Source organism: Phyllostomus discolor, chromosome 1 (genome assembly GCF_004126475.2).
Source record: "Phyllostomus discolor isolate MPI-MPIP mPhyDis1 chromosome 1, mPhyDis1.pri.v3, whole genome shotgun sequence".
Taxonomy (NCBI): domain Eukaryota; kingdom Metazoa; phylum Chordata; class Mammalia; order Chiroptera; family Phyllostomidae; genus Phyllostomus; species Phyllostomus discolor.
In genome coordinates, this window is record NC_040903.2 from 113,632,103 (window position 1) to 113,649,692 (window position 17,590).

General features: G+C 53.8%; 1 protein-coding gene across 1 annotated transcript in view; it reads left to right on the forward strand.

The window, feature by feature from the left end:
* Positions 1-17,590, forward strand: part of CSPG4 (chondroitin sulfate proteoglycan 4) — a 49,285-nt gene that overhangs the window by 14,732 nt on the left and 16,963 nt on the right. Inside the window, 8 exon segments of the mRNA XM_036013063.1 lie at positions 4,899-5,062; positions 7,579-11,115; positions 12,229-12,711; positions 13,045-13,221; positions 14,796-14,915; positions 14,917-14,995; positions 15,086-15,231; positions 15,377-15,511. Coding sequence (XP_035868956.1) covers positions 4,899-5,062; positions 7,579-11,115; positions 12,229-12,711; positions 13,045-13,221; positions 14,796-14,915; positions 14,917-14,995; positions 15,086-15,231; positions 15,377-15,511 — 4,841 coding nt within the window.

Genomic DNA, 17,590 nt, shown 5'->3' on the forward strand with positions numbered 1-17,590 from the left:
AATGAATTAATAATTAATTTACATTGTTCCACTCTCTCTTCCCTCCCATCTCGCAGTTCCTGCTCCCTCTTGGCACTAATGTGTCCCTCTTCAACAGACACGTGTCCAGGTCTCCACCAACCACCCTGACTGTGGGCCCAGGCAATCCCCACATGCCACCCCTGCCCAGTAGCTCTGGGCTCCAAACTCTCCACTTATAAAGTCAGGCAGCAGCAGACACCAAGGAATGCTGCTGTATGCCCATGACTCATGCTGGCTGCCGGGCTGCTGGCTGCCTCCAGGCCACAGGAATGCAGTTGGAGCTGGCACACGGGGATTGATTGCCAGGGAGGGGTGAGCTGGGGTGGGGGTTCCCAGACAGGTGGCAGGGCCAGGACTGCAGGTTTTCAAAGAAGTGGGAGCCAGTCCCCCACTGTAGGCAGAGCTGCAGAGAACTCTGATAGTGTGGAACTCATCAAGCAGGAAGTGGGGATGCAGGATTGACAGTGTGGAATTGATCGCCCGGGAAGTGGAGACCCAGGGATGAGAAGGCAAGAGGCCCAAGCCAGGCTCCCTAGACTGTTCTGGAACAAGAGTGATGCTCCCAGCTACAGCTAGGATGAGGCAGAGGGAAGAAGAGAGGCAAAGACAAAGAGGAGGAGATGAAGAAAGCAGAGGCAGAGACAGGCAACAGGGTGACTGAGAGGCCAAGACAGAGACAAAGGCAGATGGGACAGAGCCAGGGAGACAGCCTGGCTAGCCCTAGGGGTTCTGAGAACTCAGCAAAAGCAGGGTCTGCAGCAGTCCCCACACAGAAAGGCACCCATGTGTGAGACCTGCCCCTAGCTAGCCTGGGGTAGGGACCGCCTGATAGGTACATACTCTGCCCCTTGTCCCAAGAATCTGTTGACAGGCATACAGTTGCACATTATGATACAAGTAAGCCTCATGTTTGTGGTCCCCCAGGAGCAGGGTCCAGGTTCCCATTCATAAACATCCTAGGAGTGCCCTCTAGGGAGTCAGAAGATACCCATGGAACCATGCTCTGCAAGAGGGAGGCTGACTTGCTAGGGGCCCATGTGAGAAGGGGGTTGGTAGGGAAGGACACAGGCTCTTTCTGTGTTCCCAGCCCTTGTCTTGGGAACAGGGATAGAGCCACCCAACACTGGGCCCAGACAGCAGTGCCCTGTTCATGGGCAGGAAGGGTGGGATGTTATGGGTCTTTTCCACCTTCAGTAAATGTCTCGGATGGATGGGCACTGAGCAGGAGGGGCAGGAACCTTCCAGGAACACAGAGCTCCTTTCATGGAGCTGGCGCAGCCAAGTCATGGTGGGTAGGCACCGAGGGGCAGGACAGGCCTGGGCATAATCACCGCTCTGTCCTAGCAGCTCCCAGCCCACACACGCACACATGCACAAACACACAGCCTTACATAAATCCTAAACACACCCAGCAGCCACCCACACACTTGCACACACGTGCAAATACACATCTCTGTAGCCCTGGACACTCACCTATATGTCTTTTTCCAGGCAGAGAAACCCGTACCCAGGGGGCTCTTCCCATGCCTTCACTTATCTCCAGACCCTGTGGCCATCCTGCTCCCCCTATTCAGAAGGACTGGCACTGCCCAGGCAGCCCACAACATGAACTCTCTGCATACCCATATGCAGATGGGGGAGGGGCCTCCATTAGTAATCCCCAGACAGGAGGAGGGAGGGGTGGGAAGGAGTACTCATTTCACAAAATGGTGAACTGGAGACCAGCACGCAGCCCTTCTCCAGCTGCTGCAGGCCTGAGCTGGTGTTTTGATGAATCATGGGTCTTCTTCACCCAAAAGAGTCCAGGGAAGGTCTCCAGGCAGTGTTAATGCCTCCTCTCTTCCCCCACCACCCAACACCCCATTAGGCCACTAAGCTTGGCTTATGCATGTTCCCTTTCCCTCAATTCCTCTGTCTTCAACTTTCCAGAGCCTCTATATTTCTGGCAGGCTCCCACTTGTCTTTGCTATCCATTCTCCTCCTTCTCTGCTCCTCTACACCCCCCAGGAAGTCCTTGGGGATTGACCCCTAGTTCATTACTTTTTTTTAATCCTCATTTAAGTACACAATAACTGATTTTAGAGAGAGAGGAAAGGGGGGGAGAGAGAGAAAGAGATCAAATGTGAGAAAGAAACATTGATTGGTCCTAATGGTGAATGGAACCCACAACCTAGGCATGTGCCCTGACCAGAAATCGAACCTTCCACCTTTCAGTTTATGGAATGACTCTCCAACCAACTAAGCCACACTGGCCAGGGCTAGCTCATTACTTCTTTATCCTGCACCCCCTATCCATTCAAAGTCCCTTTCCCACTGCCCCTCCAGGACAGAGAGTCTAGGTTCTTGCAACTGCAGCCCATCAGAGACAGTAAGAGGAGCAGAAGGAGACCAGGAAGTAGGGGTGGTGGGGGTGTAGGGGGCACTGTCAGAGTTTCCAAAACCCTGGCCAGCAAGGCCTCAGAAACCTCTGTTGCGGCAGGGTGGAGGGGATGCCTGACCTATGCACTCCCAGCATAGCACAAGGCTGCTTGTATGAGTCCTTCCCCGCCTGGTCTCACTGGAAACAGCAGGGCCCAGCCCCTCAATGAGCCCATTCAGACTCTAGCCTTCTGGAAAGTACCTCTACTTCCTGCTGCCCTCCCACTTAGGCCTGGAAAACCAGGCCAAACTGGCCTGCTCTGAGGGCACTGGAGGCAAGTTGCTCAGTGGTTAGAGCCAGCCAGCTACTTTAGTTCCTGCCTGGTCCAGAGCCCTGAACTTGGCCATGCTCAGAAGGTTTATATCCACCTTTAGCAAAAGGAAGCATGGATGGGTATGTGGGCTCAACTCCCATGCAGGACTCATTCCTTACGGGTGGCAGGCAAGTAAATGCTTAGCAACAGCCTCTCTGGGAGACAGGGAGCCCTAACTTGTCACATTGGCCTCTTTCCCTGGTATAAACATTCTTACTGGGCGACATCACCTGGCTCACAAAAATCTCTAAAAATTTACAATCACCTCTTGCCAGCTGCTGTGATCTCTGGCCCACCATGTTGGTGGCTCTGTTCTGCAGGGACCACATGCCCCACCCTCTGCTCTGTGGCTGCCCTCAGTATAGTGTGCTCCATTTTGTTCTAAAGAATCAGTGGTCTGCTTAGCTGGGTAGCTCGGTTAGAGCATCATCCTGATACACAAAGGTTGCAAGTTCAATAAATAACTGGTCAGGACACATACAGGAATCAACCAACGAATGCATAAATAAGAGGAACAATAATCTCTATCTCTCTCTCTCTCTCTCTCTCTCTCTCTCTCCCTCCCCCCCTTTCTCTTTCTCTCCAAAATCAATAAATAAATTTTTAAAAAAAATTTAGGGAACAAAGGAATCAAAGTCCTTGCAGATAAGTCACCCCATAGGTGCCCAGCACCTGCCAGTCCCCTGGCATGTCCCTCACCAACACTGAGGTCTGCCGGGCCTGCTGGACCATGAGGGCCAGATGGTTTTTCAGTTCTTATTTGACTCTTTTAGCTTCCAAACTAAGGCTCTGATGTTTCCAACAAGTGCTGGCAATGGAGATGATTAGAGGGGATTTGGACCCAGCCCAGGGAAGAGCCCCTCAGGTGGTGCTGGCTGCCTTAGGGCGTGCAAGCCTCAGACTCCTCCAGTGGCTACTTCCTCAGGCACATGTCAACTGACACAGGTTGGCCCAGGATGAGCAGGTATGTAGCTGGTGCCAGATCACCCCTATAAAAGCCATCAGCCTTTATTCACTCACACGTGGTTTAAGGGAAGCCCAGTGGAGATGAATCATCTCTTTAACCCATTCCTGTCTGCCCTTCCCAGCCCTGGACATCTGCAGGACAGACTCAAAGTTATATTTGGCCCTAATCTCCACAAAGGAATAGACCAGAAATTATGGCAGCTGGTTGGAGGTCGAGGGAGGCTAACTTTGGGAAAATGCCTGGAAAGAGGTGTCAACTTAAAAAACGGAAGTGTCCCAGTATGAGACAAAAAGGACGCTGCACAGTGAGCTTTCTGCCTTGGGAGGCCCACTAGCCTGCCCAGCAGACCTTTAGCATCTCCTAGGCCTTGACTTTAATATCAGACCCAGGCTTGGAGAACCCAGCTGTTGTCATTCCTGGCTCCCTAGCCATGGTGGAAACAATGGGACCGGATCTGACTGCTCATCAGGGACCATTAATAGCTCTATAGCAGGATGCAACATGGAGTGATGTAGGAAGTTTTGGCCCATTTGGGGTCCAGCACTGCATGTGGCCTCCATCTGGCTTTAGAACATTTGTTCTTCAGTGAACTCAGGCCAACAAGCTGCCTCTGCCACCCCCCAAAGGCAGCTGGGAGCACGGCCCAAGAGAGAAGCAAAGATGGGTGGGCTGCCTGACAACACCACCACCAGGCCTCAGCAATGGCCCCAGCCCACCTACAGAGGTAGGACAGAGCATGGAAAGCATGGCCAAAGTATAAGGGCACTTAGGAGAAGGAATAGGAATCTGAGCTGGGGTCAGTTGGGTTCTTCTGGAACTCCAGTCCTGGGATCTGTGAACACCAGGCAGGTGATCATGCCAGTGATGGTTCCCATTGGGCCAGGGAGGAGCCAGACCCAGGATGGAGATTCTGCTGGAGTCCAGGGGAGGAGAGCCATTGTTGGCAGAGGCCCCTAGCCCTAGGAATCTCTGAAGAGGAGACCCAAGTTGCTTGGAATTGCTGGGTCTGGCCTTCTTCAGAGATAAGATCTAGGCTGGGCACCTTACAGCCACATGGAAGAACCATGAGGGTGTGCCAGCATAAAACCCTTCCCTAAAGCCCACCTATCAACTCTGTAGTACCTCCCCTTCTCCAGGCAAGGGCCTGAGACTTAACCAAGACTCCTGCTCCCACACAGCCTCCTTCTTCGGTGAGAACCACCTGGAGGTGTTTGTGGCCACAGTTCTGACCAACATAAACCTACAACTGCAGTTCTCCACATCCCAGCCCGAAGCCCTACTTCTTCTGGCAGCAGGCCCAGCCAACCACCTCCTCCTGCAGCTCTACTCTGGACACCTGCAGGTCAGTGATAGTTCCCTGCTGGACTCCAGCTTTCAATGGCCTGTAACCAGCTGTGTGACCTTGTGCAAGTAGTTCCCACCTTGGGGTCTCAAGTTCTCCACTGTGAGATGGAGGACAGCATTCCAGAAGTTGTGAGTCCCTCCTGCTCTCCAGCCTCACTTCTCACCACAACTGTATTTTGGGGCCCACCCTGCCTGGTCTCAGGAAGCTGTAACCCCGGTGACTAGGCTGAGTGAGAGACCTCCGAACCAGGAGCCACTAAGGAGACAAAACTTATTTCCCTGGCATGAACTGTGCCTGTTCTGTGCCTGGCCTTCTATGCTTGATCAGTTAGCCAATGACGGGTAAGATTTCCCACGGGGGGGAATCGCCTAAGACAGGCATGATCATGAAGAGGCCTCGGGGAAGAGACTTGGGGCTGTGGAAATGAAGGGGTAATCGACATCAACCCCTGCCCCCTTGGCTTTGCCAAAGCCTGAGTCCTTGTTCTTAGTTGTGAGAATTCCAAGTCTCCTAGCTGCCTTTGTCTCCTCTGGCCAACTCAGGCCTGCGGAAATAGCAGGGGCGGTGCAGCCCAGACCAGAGTCAGCGGACCCCTGGGGTAATCAGGCCTGGGACATAGAATATGCAAGATCCTGTGAGATCTGCTTGCTGGAGGATGCTATTGAATTAGAATATGAAGGCATGGGCAGGAAATGAAACTAGCCTTTTAGGTCCTGTAGTCTTTTTAAGTGATAAAACCCCAAACTCTGCCCAGAATCCCAACAGGAGTTCTGTCAGTCCCTTTGAAAATTACCTATTCCTTTTTATCTTCCCTGCCAGACTGTTAATCCACAAACTGTGTCTGTATTCTTAATAAAAACTTGCCTGGGTGAGAAAACGGGACACTGTCCACTAGAAAAAGTGGCCATTTCATCCCAATCCCCCACAGGACTCGGTTGTCCCTGTGTATGTTTTTCTCGTGTTTTGACGAGCATCCACAGCAGGGATGGATACTGCTGGCCAGTATCCACCACAACTGTAGCTGGCCCTTTGGGTGCTGATAGCACTAATGGCTTTCAGTTCCTTGGTTGTCTATGTTCTCTTGCTGCCAGGCCTTTCCTCACTCCACTCCCTCTGCCTGGTTCCTGTCTCACCCACTCCATGCACCTGCCCAACTCTAGCCTCTCTTTCAAGTCTCAGTGTGAACATCCCGCCCGCCCCCACCCCACCCCACCCCCCGTGCTAACCTAGGCTCTGTATAACACCAGTCATGCCACAACTTTCTCATCTTTCCATTTCATCCTTCAAGTCACCACAGGCTATATTGCAAGGATTATCTGGCATTCTCTTGAGGCTCCCCCCTAACCATGAAGGGTTTGAGAACCCAAGGTCTTAGTCCAAGTGAGAGCCATCTGTGTCCACACCCCACTGTGGCCTAGTCATCCACCAGTCCATCTGCTGCTGCCATGGCTTCTCACTGCCATAAGGTGTCACTGTTGAACATGGCCTGGTACAGCCTGGTGCTTATAACCTTCCTCTCTGTCAGAATCAGTGAGGCCACACCCCTACCAAGGGGCTCCATACTTGGACTCCCAAGGTCTCAGTCCTTAATGCTCTGCAATTGCAGTTCCCCTACTCTGCCACCAATCGTCCTACCATCTGGCTGGGGGGGAGCACTGCACCAGAGTCGGCTCTGGTGTCCATGTCCTATACACAGAACCATGTTCCTATTCTCTCCCCAAAGATCTCCCCTCACTTTAGGTCAGGGAGCTTTTCTTACTAAACCTCTACGATGCAGAGCCTCTAACTGGACTCCGCATCCCTGAACAGTGAGCCTGGCTGCCTCTGTGGCTGCCTTCCCCACTCCCCGTCCCATGTTTGCCCCACTCAGGGCCCTCAGCAGAGAGTTTCTCGGTGCCCATGATACAATCTTGTGTATACTAAGGTAATTTTTCTGGCACCTCTCACCCAGAAAAAGAGGGAAAAATAGCACAAGTTGGTGTGGCTCAGTGGGTTTAGCACCAGCCTGCAAACAAAAGCTTGCCTGTTTGATTCCTGGTTGAGGCACATGCCTGGTTTGTGAGCCAGGCCCCCAGTTGGGGGCATGCACGAAGCAATGGATTGATGTTTCTCTGACACATCAGTACTTCTCTCCCTTTCTTTCTCCCTCACTTCCCCTCTCTCTCTAAAAAAAAAAATAATAAAATCCTTTTCAAAAAATGAAAGAGAGAAAGAATAAAAAATCCAGGTTGAATGTCTAGGACAGTATCTTCTAGATGTCAGTTATTTGTGGGCAGGGACTATGTCTGACTCATATTAGGGTCCAGAGCCTGTCCAGGCCTCCCAGGGATTACTCTGGTGAGTGTTTATGAAGTGAGTAAGGAGAGAGCAGGAAGGAGAGAGGGGTGGCATGAGCAGCCCTTGTCCTAGGCCCTCCTTTGCAGACCCCAAGCATTCCTGGGGACCAACTTTGCTTTTCCAACAAAAGTGATAGATTCACAGTGCTGTCTTCCCCAATCCTTGTCTCTCCTCAGGTCAGACTTGTGCTAGGCCAGGAAGAGCTGAGGCTACAGACGCCATCAGAGATGCTGCTGAGTGACTCTGTCCCCCACACAGTGGGGCTGAAGGTGTCCGACGGCTGGGCCTGGCTGTCAGTAGATGGGCTCTTCAACACTTCAGCCCCAGTCCGGGGGGGCCCTCTGGAGGTCCCATATGGGCTCTTCGTGGGAGGCACTGGAGGCCTGGGCCTGCCCTATCTCAGGGGAACTAGCCGACCCCTGAGGGGTTGCCTCCATGTAGCTACCCTCAATGGCCACAGCCTCCTACAGCCACTGACCCCAGATGTGCATGAGGGCTGTGCCGAAGAGTTTTCTGCTGGTGATGATGTGGCTCTGGGCTTCTCTGGGCCCCACTCACTGGCTGCCTTCCCTGCTTGGAGCACTCAGGTTGAGGGCATCCTGGAGTTTATACTCACCACGAGAAGTCAGCAGGCACCCCTGGCCTTCCAGGCAGGGGGTCAGCGTGGGAATTTCATCTACTTGGATATATTTGAGGGCCATCTGCGGGCTGTGGTGGAGAAAGGCCAGGGCACTGTGTTGCTCCACAACAGTGTGCCTGTGGCTGACGGGCAGCCCCATGAGGTCAGTGTCCACATAGATGCTCACCAGCTGGAGATCTCTGTGGACCAGTACCCAACACGTACTTCCAACCGTGGGGTCCTTAGCAACCTGGAGCCTCGAGGCAGTCTCCTCCTCGGGGGGCTGGATGCAGAGGCGGCTCGCCATCTCCAGGAACACCGCCTAGGCCTGGCACCAGGGGCTGTCAGTGTCTCCCTACTGGGCTGCATGGAGGACCTCAGCATCAATGGCCAGAGGCAAGGGCTCCGGGAAGCCTTGCTGACTCGTAACATGATGGCCGGCTGCAAGCCTGAGGAAGACGAATATGAGGAGGACGCTTATGGCCCCTACGAAGTTTTCTCCACCCTGCTACCCGAGGTTTGGCCAGCCATGAAGCTGCCTGAGCCCTGCGTGCCCGAACCTGGGCTGCCTCCTATCTTTGCCAACTTCACCCAACTGCTGACCATCAGCCCCCTGGTGGTGGCTGAGGGTGGCACAGCCTGGCTCGAGTGGCGGCACGTGCAACCCACCCTGGACCTGAGGGAGGCCGAGCTGCGCAAATCCCAGGTGCTGTTCAGTGTGAGCCGTGGGCCACGTCACGGCAAGCTAGAGCTGGACATTCCAGGTGCGCAGGCTCGGCAAATGTTCACCCTCCTGGATGTGGTGAACCGCAAGGCCCGCTACATCCACAGTGGCTCCGAGGACACCTCGGACCAGCTGGTGCTGGAGGTATCTGTGACAGCTTGGGGACCTGTGCCCTCCTGCCTCCGGAGGGGCCAAACTTACATTCTGCCCATCCAGATAAACCCTGTCAATGACCCACCGCACATCATCTTCCCGCATGGCAGCCTTATGGTGATCCTGGAACACACACAGAAGCCCCTGGGGCCTGAGATTTTCCAGGCCTATGACCCAGATTCCACCTGTGAGGGCCTTACCTTCCAGCTCCTCAGTGCCCTGGCTAGCAGCCCTGTGGAACGCCGAGACCAGCCCGGGGAGCCAGCAAATGAGTTTTCCTGCCGGGAGCTAGAAGCGGGCAGTCTTGTCTATGTCCACCGTGGTGGGCCTGCCCAGGACCTGATATTCCGGGTCAGTGATGGGCTGCAGGCCAGCCCCCTGGCCACACTGAAGGTGGTGGCTGTCCGGCCAACCATTCAAATCCGCCACAACACGGGGCTGCACCTGGCCCAGGGCTCGGCTGCACTGGTCTCGCCCGCCAACCTGTCAGTGGAGACAAATGCTGTAGGGCAGGATGTGAGCGTGCTATTCCGAGTCACCGGGGCCCTGCAGTTTGGGGAGCTGCAGAAGCAGGGGGCAGGAGGGACAGAAGGCACAGAATGGCGGGCCACACAGGCCTTCCACCAGAGGGACATGGAGCAGGGCCGAGTGAGGTACCTAAGCACTGACCCACAGCACCGCACGGAGGACACAGTGGAGAAGCTGGCCCTGGAGGTGCAGGTGGGCCAGGAGATTCTAAGCAATCTGTCCTTCCCAGTGACAGTCCAGAGAGCCACTGTGTGGATGCTGCGGTTGGAGCCACTACACACTCAGAACACCCGGCAGGAGACCCTTACCACAGCCCACCTGGGGCCCACCCTGGAGGAGGCCGGGCCAAGCCCCACCACTTTCCGCTATAAGGTGGTTCAGGCCCCCAGGAAGGGAAATCTGCGGCTTCAGGGCACACGGCTGTCAGAAGGTCAGAGCTTCACCCAGGATGACTTGAAGGCTGGTCGGGTGACCTATGGGGCCACAGCACGTGCCTCAGAGGTGGTTGAGGATGTCTTCCATTTCCGTGTCACAGCTCCGCCACACTTCTCCCCACTCTATGCCTTCCCCATCTATATTGGCGGTGACCCAGATGCTCCCGTACTCACCAATGTTCTCCTGTCAGTGCCTGAAGGTGGTGAGGCTGTCCTCTCTGCTGACCACCTCTTTGTCAAGAGTCTTAACAGTGACAGCTATCTCTATGAGGTCATGGAGCAGCCCCGCCATGGGAGGTTGGCATGGCGGGGGGCACAAGATAAGACCACCACAGTGACATCCTTTACCAATGAAGACCTGCTGCATGGCCGGCTGGTGTACCAGCACGATGACTCCGAGACCACGGAAGATGACATCCCGTTTGTGGCTACCCGCCAGGGTGAGGGCAGTGGTGGCATGGCCTGGGAAGAGGTACGTGGTGTCTTCCGAGTGGCCATCCAGCCAGTGAACGACCACGCCCCTGTGCAGACCATCAGCCACATCTTCCATGTAGCCCGGGGTGGGCGGCGGCTACTCACTACAGAAGATGTGGCTTTCAGCGATGCTGACTCCGGCTTTACTGATGCCCAGCTGGTGCTTACCCGCAAGGACCTCCTCTTTGGCAATATTGTGGCTGTGGATGAGCCCACTCGGCCCATCTACCGCTTCACCCAGGAGGACCTCAGGAAGAGGCAAGTACTATTTGTGCACTCAGGGGCTGACCGTGGCTGGATCCAGCTGCAGGTATCTGATGGGCAGCACCAGGCCACTGCACTGCTTGAAGTGCAAGCCTCGGATCCCTACCTCCACGTGGTCAATGGCTCTAACCTTGTGGTCCCTCAAGGAGGGCAGGGCACCATCAACACAGCTGTACTCCATCTGGACACCAACCTAGACATCCGCAGTGGGGATGAGGTCCACTATCATGTCACAGCTGGCCCACACTGGGGGCAGCTGCTCCGAGCAGGCCAGCCAGCCACAGCCTTCTTTCATCAGGACCTGTTGGATGGGGCCATCGTCTACAGCCACAATGGCAGCCTCAGCCCCCATGACACCCTGGCCTTCTCTGTGGATGCAGGGCCTGTGCACACAGATGCAACCCTGCATGTGACCATTGCCCTAGAAGGGAGACTGGCTCCACTGCACCTGGTTCAGCACAAGAAGGTCTACGTCTTCCAGGGGGAGGCGGCTGAGATCAGAAGGGACCACCTGGAGGTAGAGGGCTGGGTGGTGAGCAGGAATATGGGCCTTCATGCTGTGTGTGCTTGGATGTTTCAGGTGTGCCTGCGGTGGTTCTGAGTTGGGTGTGTATGCATACCTTGCATCTGTGTGTTGTGTTCCCAAGGGTTTCTGGGGGATCTGTTGTACATATAGCTGCCTATGTGTGTGCATTGTGTGTGTTCCATGTAACATGTGCCTATGTGTACATGCTGCAACTAGCCGTTCAGATTCCTGGGCCCCACCCAGACCCTGAAACCTCTGAAATTGAGCCTCAGAATCTGTATTCTACTAACAACAATTTCTCTGAAGAGTTTTCATGGGAACAACTCTGAGGACTCTAGGCCTTGGAGACAGCCTTAGCTGCCCCCCAGGCTCCCATCACCTCAGTTCTTTTCCCAGACCTCAGGCCAGGACCCATGGTCTGGAGAGGGCTGCTGACCCCAGTAGCCTCATGGAGCAACTGTACGCCTCCCAGCAGGCCCACGAACTTGCTGTGTGACCTCAGGCCAGTCTGTTGCCCTCTCTGGGTCTTATGCTCTTGTACTGCTAATTTCTGAGCCCCTTGCAGTTCTGGCTGTCTGGACTTTTGGGCAGAATGTGACTAAACATGTCTGGCATCAGGTTGTCTTTGTCCTGTAGGAAGCAACATTTGAACCAGGTTTAGAAGAGTCTTCTTGGGTTTCAATAATAGGAAATGGGGAGAACTGTAGTACAGGCAGAAGAAATGGTCCAGGCAAAGGCACAGAATCAGGAATGTTAATTTGGGGGTGATGATCAGATGAGGGAGCACCCAGTAGCCCTTGGTCTGGACTGAGTCTGCAAGCTCCACAGAGCCTATAGTGTCTTAGAGTCTTGTGTCTCTAAGGAGAACAGTGTGCTGTCTGGTGGTGAGAAGTGGCAATAGTGGGGGTGGGACAACTTGTGTGTGTGTGCCTGTGTGGGATGACTGTGTGTCCCTGTTCAGACGTCAGTGCTTGATGAGATTATATGTTTGTGTCACTGAATCTGAGGATGTGTGATTGTGTACATCTCAGGGAGTGTGTCTCAGAGGCCATGATGGCCCCCTTCTGTGCCTCTGGTGAGTCCCCCTGACCCTCTGTTAACCAGGCAGCCCAGGAGGCAGTGCCGCCTGCAGACATTGTGTTCTCAGTGAAGACACCCCCAAGTGCCGGTGACCTGGTAATGTTGTCTCACGCCACCACTGCGACCAAGCTACGCAGCCTGGACCCTGTGCGAAGCTTCTCTCAGGAGGCAGTGGACGCAGGCAGGGTCCTATACTTGCATTCCCGCCCTGAGGTCTGGAGTGACTCCTTCTCCCTGGATGTGGCCTCAGGCCTGGGTGCTCCCCTTGAAGGTGTCCACATGGAGCTGGAGGTGCTACCTGCCACCATCCCACTGGAAGCACAGAACTTCAGTGTCCCCGAGGGTGGCACCTGCACCTTGGCCCCTCCACGGATCCGCATCACCAGGCCCTACTTCAGCATGCTGCCAGACCTTCACCTGCAGGTGCTAGAGTCACCCCAGCATGGGACACTGCAAAGAGAGGGAGACCCTCAAAATGAGACCCTCAGTACCTTTTCTTGGAGAGAGGTATGCTGTCAGGGAAGCCCTGGGGAACAGTCCAGTTCTGGGGGCAGAGTGGGGGAGCCCTAGGGATGCCCAGTCTGGGGATGTAAGCAGAGAGGAAGCATGGAGCCCACCTTTGCAGAGTACATCTGTTTCAGATGCCTTGGCTCATTCCTTCTTCACTGGGCAGGTAGAAATGACCATTCCCCATTTCCTTCATCCCTTTATTCCCTCTGGGAGAAAGGGTTGTCCCCGCCTGCAAAAACTGAAGCTCTGAGGGACTCAGTCTCCTCCCCTTCCCAGGGGCATAGTAGGAAGAGTGCTGAATGTGACTCCTAGCTCTTGGCTGGCCTATAGGTGGAAGAGCTGCTAATCCACTATGTTCATGATGGGAGCGAGACACAGATAGACAGCTTCATCCTGGTGGCTAACGCCTCAGAAATCAACCGCCAGAGCCATCCAGTGTCCTTCGCTATCACCATCCTTCCTGTCAACAACCAACCCCCAATCCTCACCACAAACACGGGCCTGCAGGTGAGAGCGATCTAGGACTTCCTCCCACTGTCCCTCCTGGAGAGAGGCCCAATACCCAGCTTCCCCCTCTCTGAGCCTTAGTTTTCCCCTCCTTAGAGTAGGGACACTGCCACATGCCTCACTAGGTTGTTGGAAAGAGAGAAGAGCTACTGCACTGAAAATGGAACACAGGTGTGAGACTTTGCTCTCGGACACTTTAGAAGACCTGTAAACAGCCTTGTGAGTGGCCACACTGGGTCCTGCTCTTTCCAGGACTCACCCTCAACAGGAGGGGTTTTCTACGGCTTAGGACCAAACTCCTGAAGAAAGTGCTTTCAAGCCCTTAAGGGCTGACTCCAGGTGCAGAGCCACTACATTCCCCACTTCCACCCTCAGCAAGTGAAGCTCGCAGCCTGGTTTCCCAAGCCCCTACCCCTTGCACAGGGCACAGCGGTGGTGCTGTTACCCAGCAGAGGTGAAGGCTGAGGCCCAGACAGGTGACAGAACTTCTCCACAGTCTCAAAAGTAATTATAGATGGAATGGGAAAGAGTGTGGCTTGACCAAGGAGTGTGGCTTGACCAGCAAGACAACAGATGAGGTAGGACCTTGAATGCTGACTTCTACGGGTGTGGGCTGCAGATCAGCATGAGCCTATGGAAGCTTCAACAAGAGGGGTGACAGGCTGTCTGTGACGTGAACATTGGGTATTATTGTGGGATAGTAGTGCCGGTTGCAGAGCGCCCAGGTGATAGGAAGACCAGCAAAGGCTTGTGAGGGCGGCCCAAGGACCACAGGCAGGTCATGCTCTGTGGAAGCTCAGCCACCAGGTGGTGCTATCCACCTTGTTCACACCAGGAACCTCTAACAAGAGACCCTCCTCCTAGAGCTCTGGTAGGGGGTCAGCCTGGGCTGGGCAGGGGAGCCCTGCATCGCAGAGGGCTCAGTTCTCAAGTATGGAAAGCCCCTCATCCAATACTGCTCACAAGTTGCTAAACTCAGCAGGACAAGTAACAGGGCTCTGGGAACAGATCTGCCCTGCTGGCAGGTAGGAAGGCTGAGGGGCATTCCCCTCCACTCTGAGCATGGGGTGGGGGGAGGGGGCGGGGGGGTGGCATTTTGTATCCAGGTGTCCCTCACCCACCCTTGGGGCTGCTAACCCGCATTGATCCCAGTGCTGCTTCAGCTCTTCCTGCCTCCCACCCATCCCTCACCTGGAAGAGAAGCCCATTTCTAAGTATTCCTAGCAGGCAAAGTCACTGTTCCCATAGAGTGCCCAGCCCCTGCCCAGACTCACTATGGAGGGTCTCTGGGACACCTGCCCTGCCTGAGAGACAACCAGATTGAGCAGTGCTGTTGATCAGCTTGGGGGTCTTTAAGGGGTGAGAAGTCTGTGGGTAAGAGCTGGGAGCTTCCTGAGATAGAGGGACATGAGCTGCCCTTGAGGGACAGTCGAGATTAGGGCAGATGGGAGCAGGGAGCCTGGTGTGGGGCCCTGGGACAGCAGGGGAAGGGTGAATAGTGTGAGCCACTTTGCGCAGGGGGGCCCCCGTATGGCCCGGTGGGGGCAGAACCTTCACAGGCCTGTGGTCCCCAGATGTGGGAGGGGGCTACTGTGCCCATCCCTACGGCAGCCCTTAGGGGCACAGATGGCGACTCAGAGCCTGAGGACCTGGTCTACAGCATCGAGCAGCCCAGCAATGGACGGGTAGTGCTGAAGGGTGGCACAGGGCACCGAAGTGCACAACTTCACACAGACCCAACTGGACAGTGGTCTCGTGCTGTTCTCACACCAAGGTGGGTGCCAAGAAGGGGAGGCCCTATGAGGGTCGGGCACCCTGAGGGTGGGCATGGACAGTGAGGACCCAGTTCTCCATCTGACCTCAGGGGCCCTAGATTGAGGGCTTTCCGCTTCAGCCTCCGTCTGATGGCAGGCACACTTCCCTGACACTTCCTTCCGTGTGGACAAGCCCAGAAGCACGCTGCTGCTTTCACTGGAGGGCAGCCGGATGCTAACTGTCTGCCCAGGGTGGGTCTGCCAAGGGTAGGTGCATGCCAGGGTCAGGTGTGCCTCTCCAGCAGTCACAGGCCTTGCCCTGTCTCCTGGAAAAAGTCTGAACAGAGGCCGCTTTTGCCTCTCACAGGGCCTCCAGCCGCTCAGCAGTGAGAGCCTGAGAGCCAGCTCCAGGCACAGGCTTCCGAGCCCCCACCACCTACTCTACTGGGTGGTGCAGGGCCCTCAGCTTGGCCGACTGTTCCACACCCAGAAGGGCAGCAGTGGGGAGGACCCTGGTGAACTTCACTCAGGCCGAGGTAAGGGCCCAACTCTACAGCCACAGCTCAGGTGGCCCACTGTGCCACAGACTCACACGTGGACATGGGTACCTGCTCCAGCATCATTTGCACACTTCCCGGGGCCTCCTGTGGTCCAGGTCATGCATGCCTTGCCCTCCAGAAGCCACCTAGGCCCAAGCAAACAAGCTTACTGTTCCATAGTGAGAGAGAAGTATCACCATGAAAAACATCCAAACCTGTAAGAATTTTTATGAGTTTATTTGAGCCAATCTACAACTGCCACAGAAGCAAAATCTCAACTGATTAAGAAAATGCTCCATAGAATGGCAGTTATTTTATATCCAAGGGGAAGCTATAAGAGGGGTTACATAAAAATTCACTGATGATAGATTAGGGAGGTGGGGCGAAAGCAAAGTGGGGAAAACCTGGGATTGATAAAAAGGAAAAAGAATAACACATACTTCTTTTACATAGACCAGTATAAGAACAAGGTAACAGTTAACAATTAACATGATAGTAAACCCTGGCTGATGTGGCTCAGTGGATTGAGTGCCAGCCTGAGAACAAAAGGGTCACTGGTTCAATTCCCAGTCAATGCACACGCCTGGGATTGCAGGCCAGCACCCCCAGTAGGGGGCAGTTTTCTCTCCTCTCTTCTTCTCCCGTTCCCCTCCCTCTAAAACTACATAAAATCTTTTTAGAAAACAATAAACATGATAATAATGACATATTCTGGTGGGAGATTGTGCCCTGAGGGGGTCTAGAAAAAGGGATTGCTCAGACATTCCAAAGCTATGTTATCATAGGTACAAAAAAATAGACCAGACTAAGTCAAGGAGGATACCAGCCTAGGACATGACTACCTGCCATGACTCGCTTTTAGTTAAGAAGTTTTCATTTCAGAGCATCCTATGTGGTTACTTTAGGTCTCTGAGTTTGTAAGGCTGCCATGCAGGATACAGGCCTCCCCTGAGCTTGTCAGTTTAATATGTGGCCCCCTTTTTTGTCCATACATCCCCCTTTTGGTCATAAATTAATCCAACACATGTATTGATGACCAACCTTTTGTTTGGATAACAGGGTCCCATGGGGTTAGGAAGCCTCATTCCTAGAAGTCTTAGTTTGTCTTGCTGAACAATGGACCACTGGGAAGGGGGCAAGACTGTAGCCCTGGATGGAATTCAAGGCTGAATTTTTCTCAAAAAATGAAAAGGAGATAAATGGGAGTCAATCAGGTCTTAATAAAGGTCTGATAGGCCTTATTAAGAAAAACACTCTGGCCCTGTCTGGGGTGGTTCAGTGGATTGTGAACCAAAAGGTCACTGGCTTGATTCCCAGTTAAGGCACAGGCCTGGGTCGCAGGCCAGGTTCCCAGTTGGGGGCATGCAAGAGGCAGTCTATTGATGTATCTCTTGCACACTGATGTCTCTCACCATGTCTTTCTCCCTCCCTTCCCATCTCTCTAAAAAAGGGAAGGGAGGGAGGGAGGGGCTCTGGATCATTTCTAACCTATCGGCTATGACCCAGGTTTTGCTGTCTGTCTCACTTGTCTCTATTTTGCATCTAGTATTACATTTTCTTAGTTTGAGGGCGCACCATATACCTTTTCAGTTTTCATAATCTGACCATGAGATGGGTTTCTATTTACTATGCCCCATACTGCCCACTGGAAGCACTCAGGTGTTATTATTAATCTGATTCCTCCTAGTTGTACAGGTGGAAGCTGTAATCTTAAGGTTTAATCAGAGCCAAGGCTGTAAAAACACAATGTTGTAAATTACAATTACCATCTAAAATTCCAGAGGCCAGGAGGACAGTAAGTTTTTTTTAAGAGAGAGAGAGATAGACATTGATTTGGTTTTCCATTTATTTATGCATTCATTGTTGATTCTTGTATGTGCCATGACGAGGATTGAACCTGCAACTGTAGCATATGGGGACAACACTCTAACCAACTGAGCTATTTGACCAGAGCCAAGAGTTTCATAAATAAATTTCTGGTGCCTCAGCCCCAGTTATAGAAAGCCATGTTTTTATAGCCAATTTCAGCTTCTATAGTTAGCAGTCCTGTTATCAGTGAGTTGGGTTTTTGTCTCC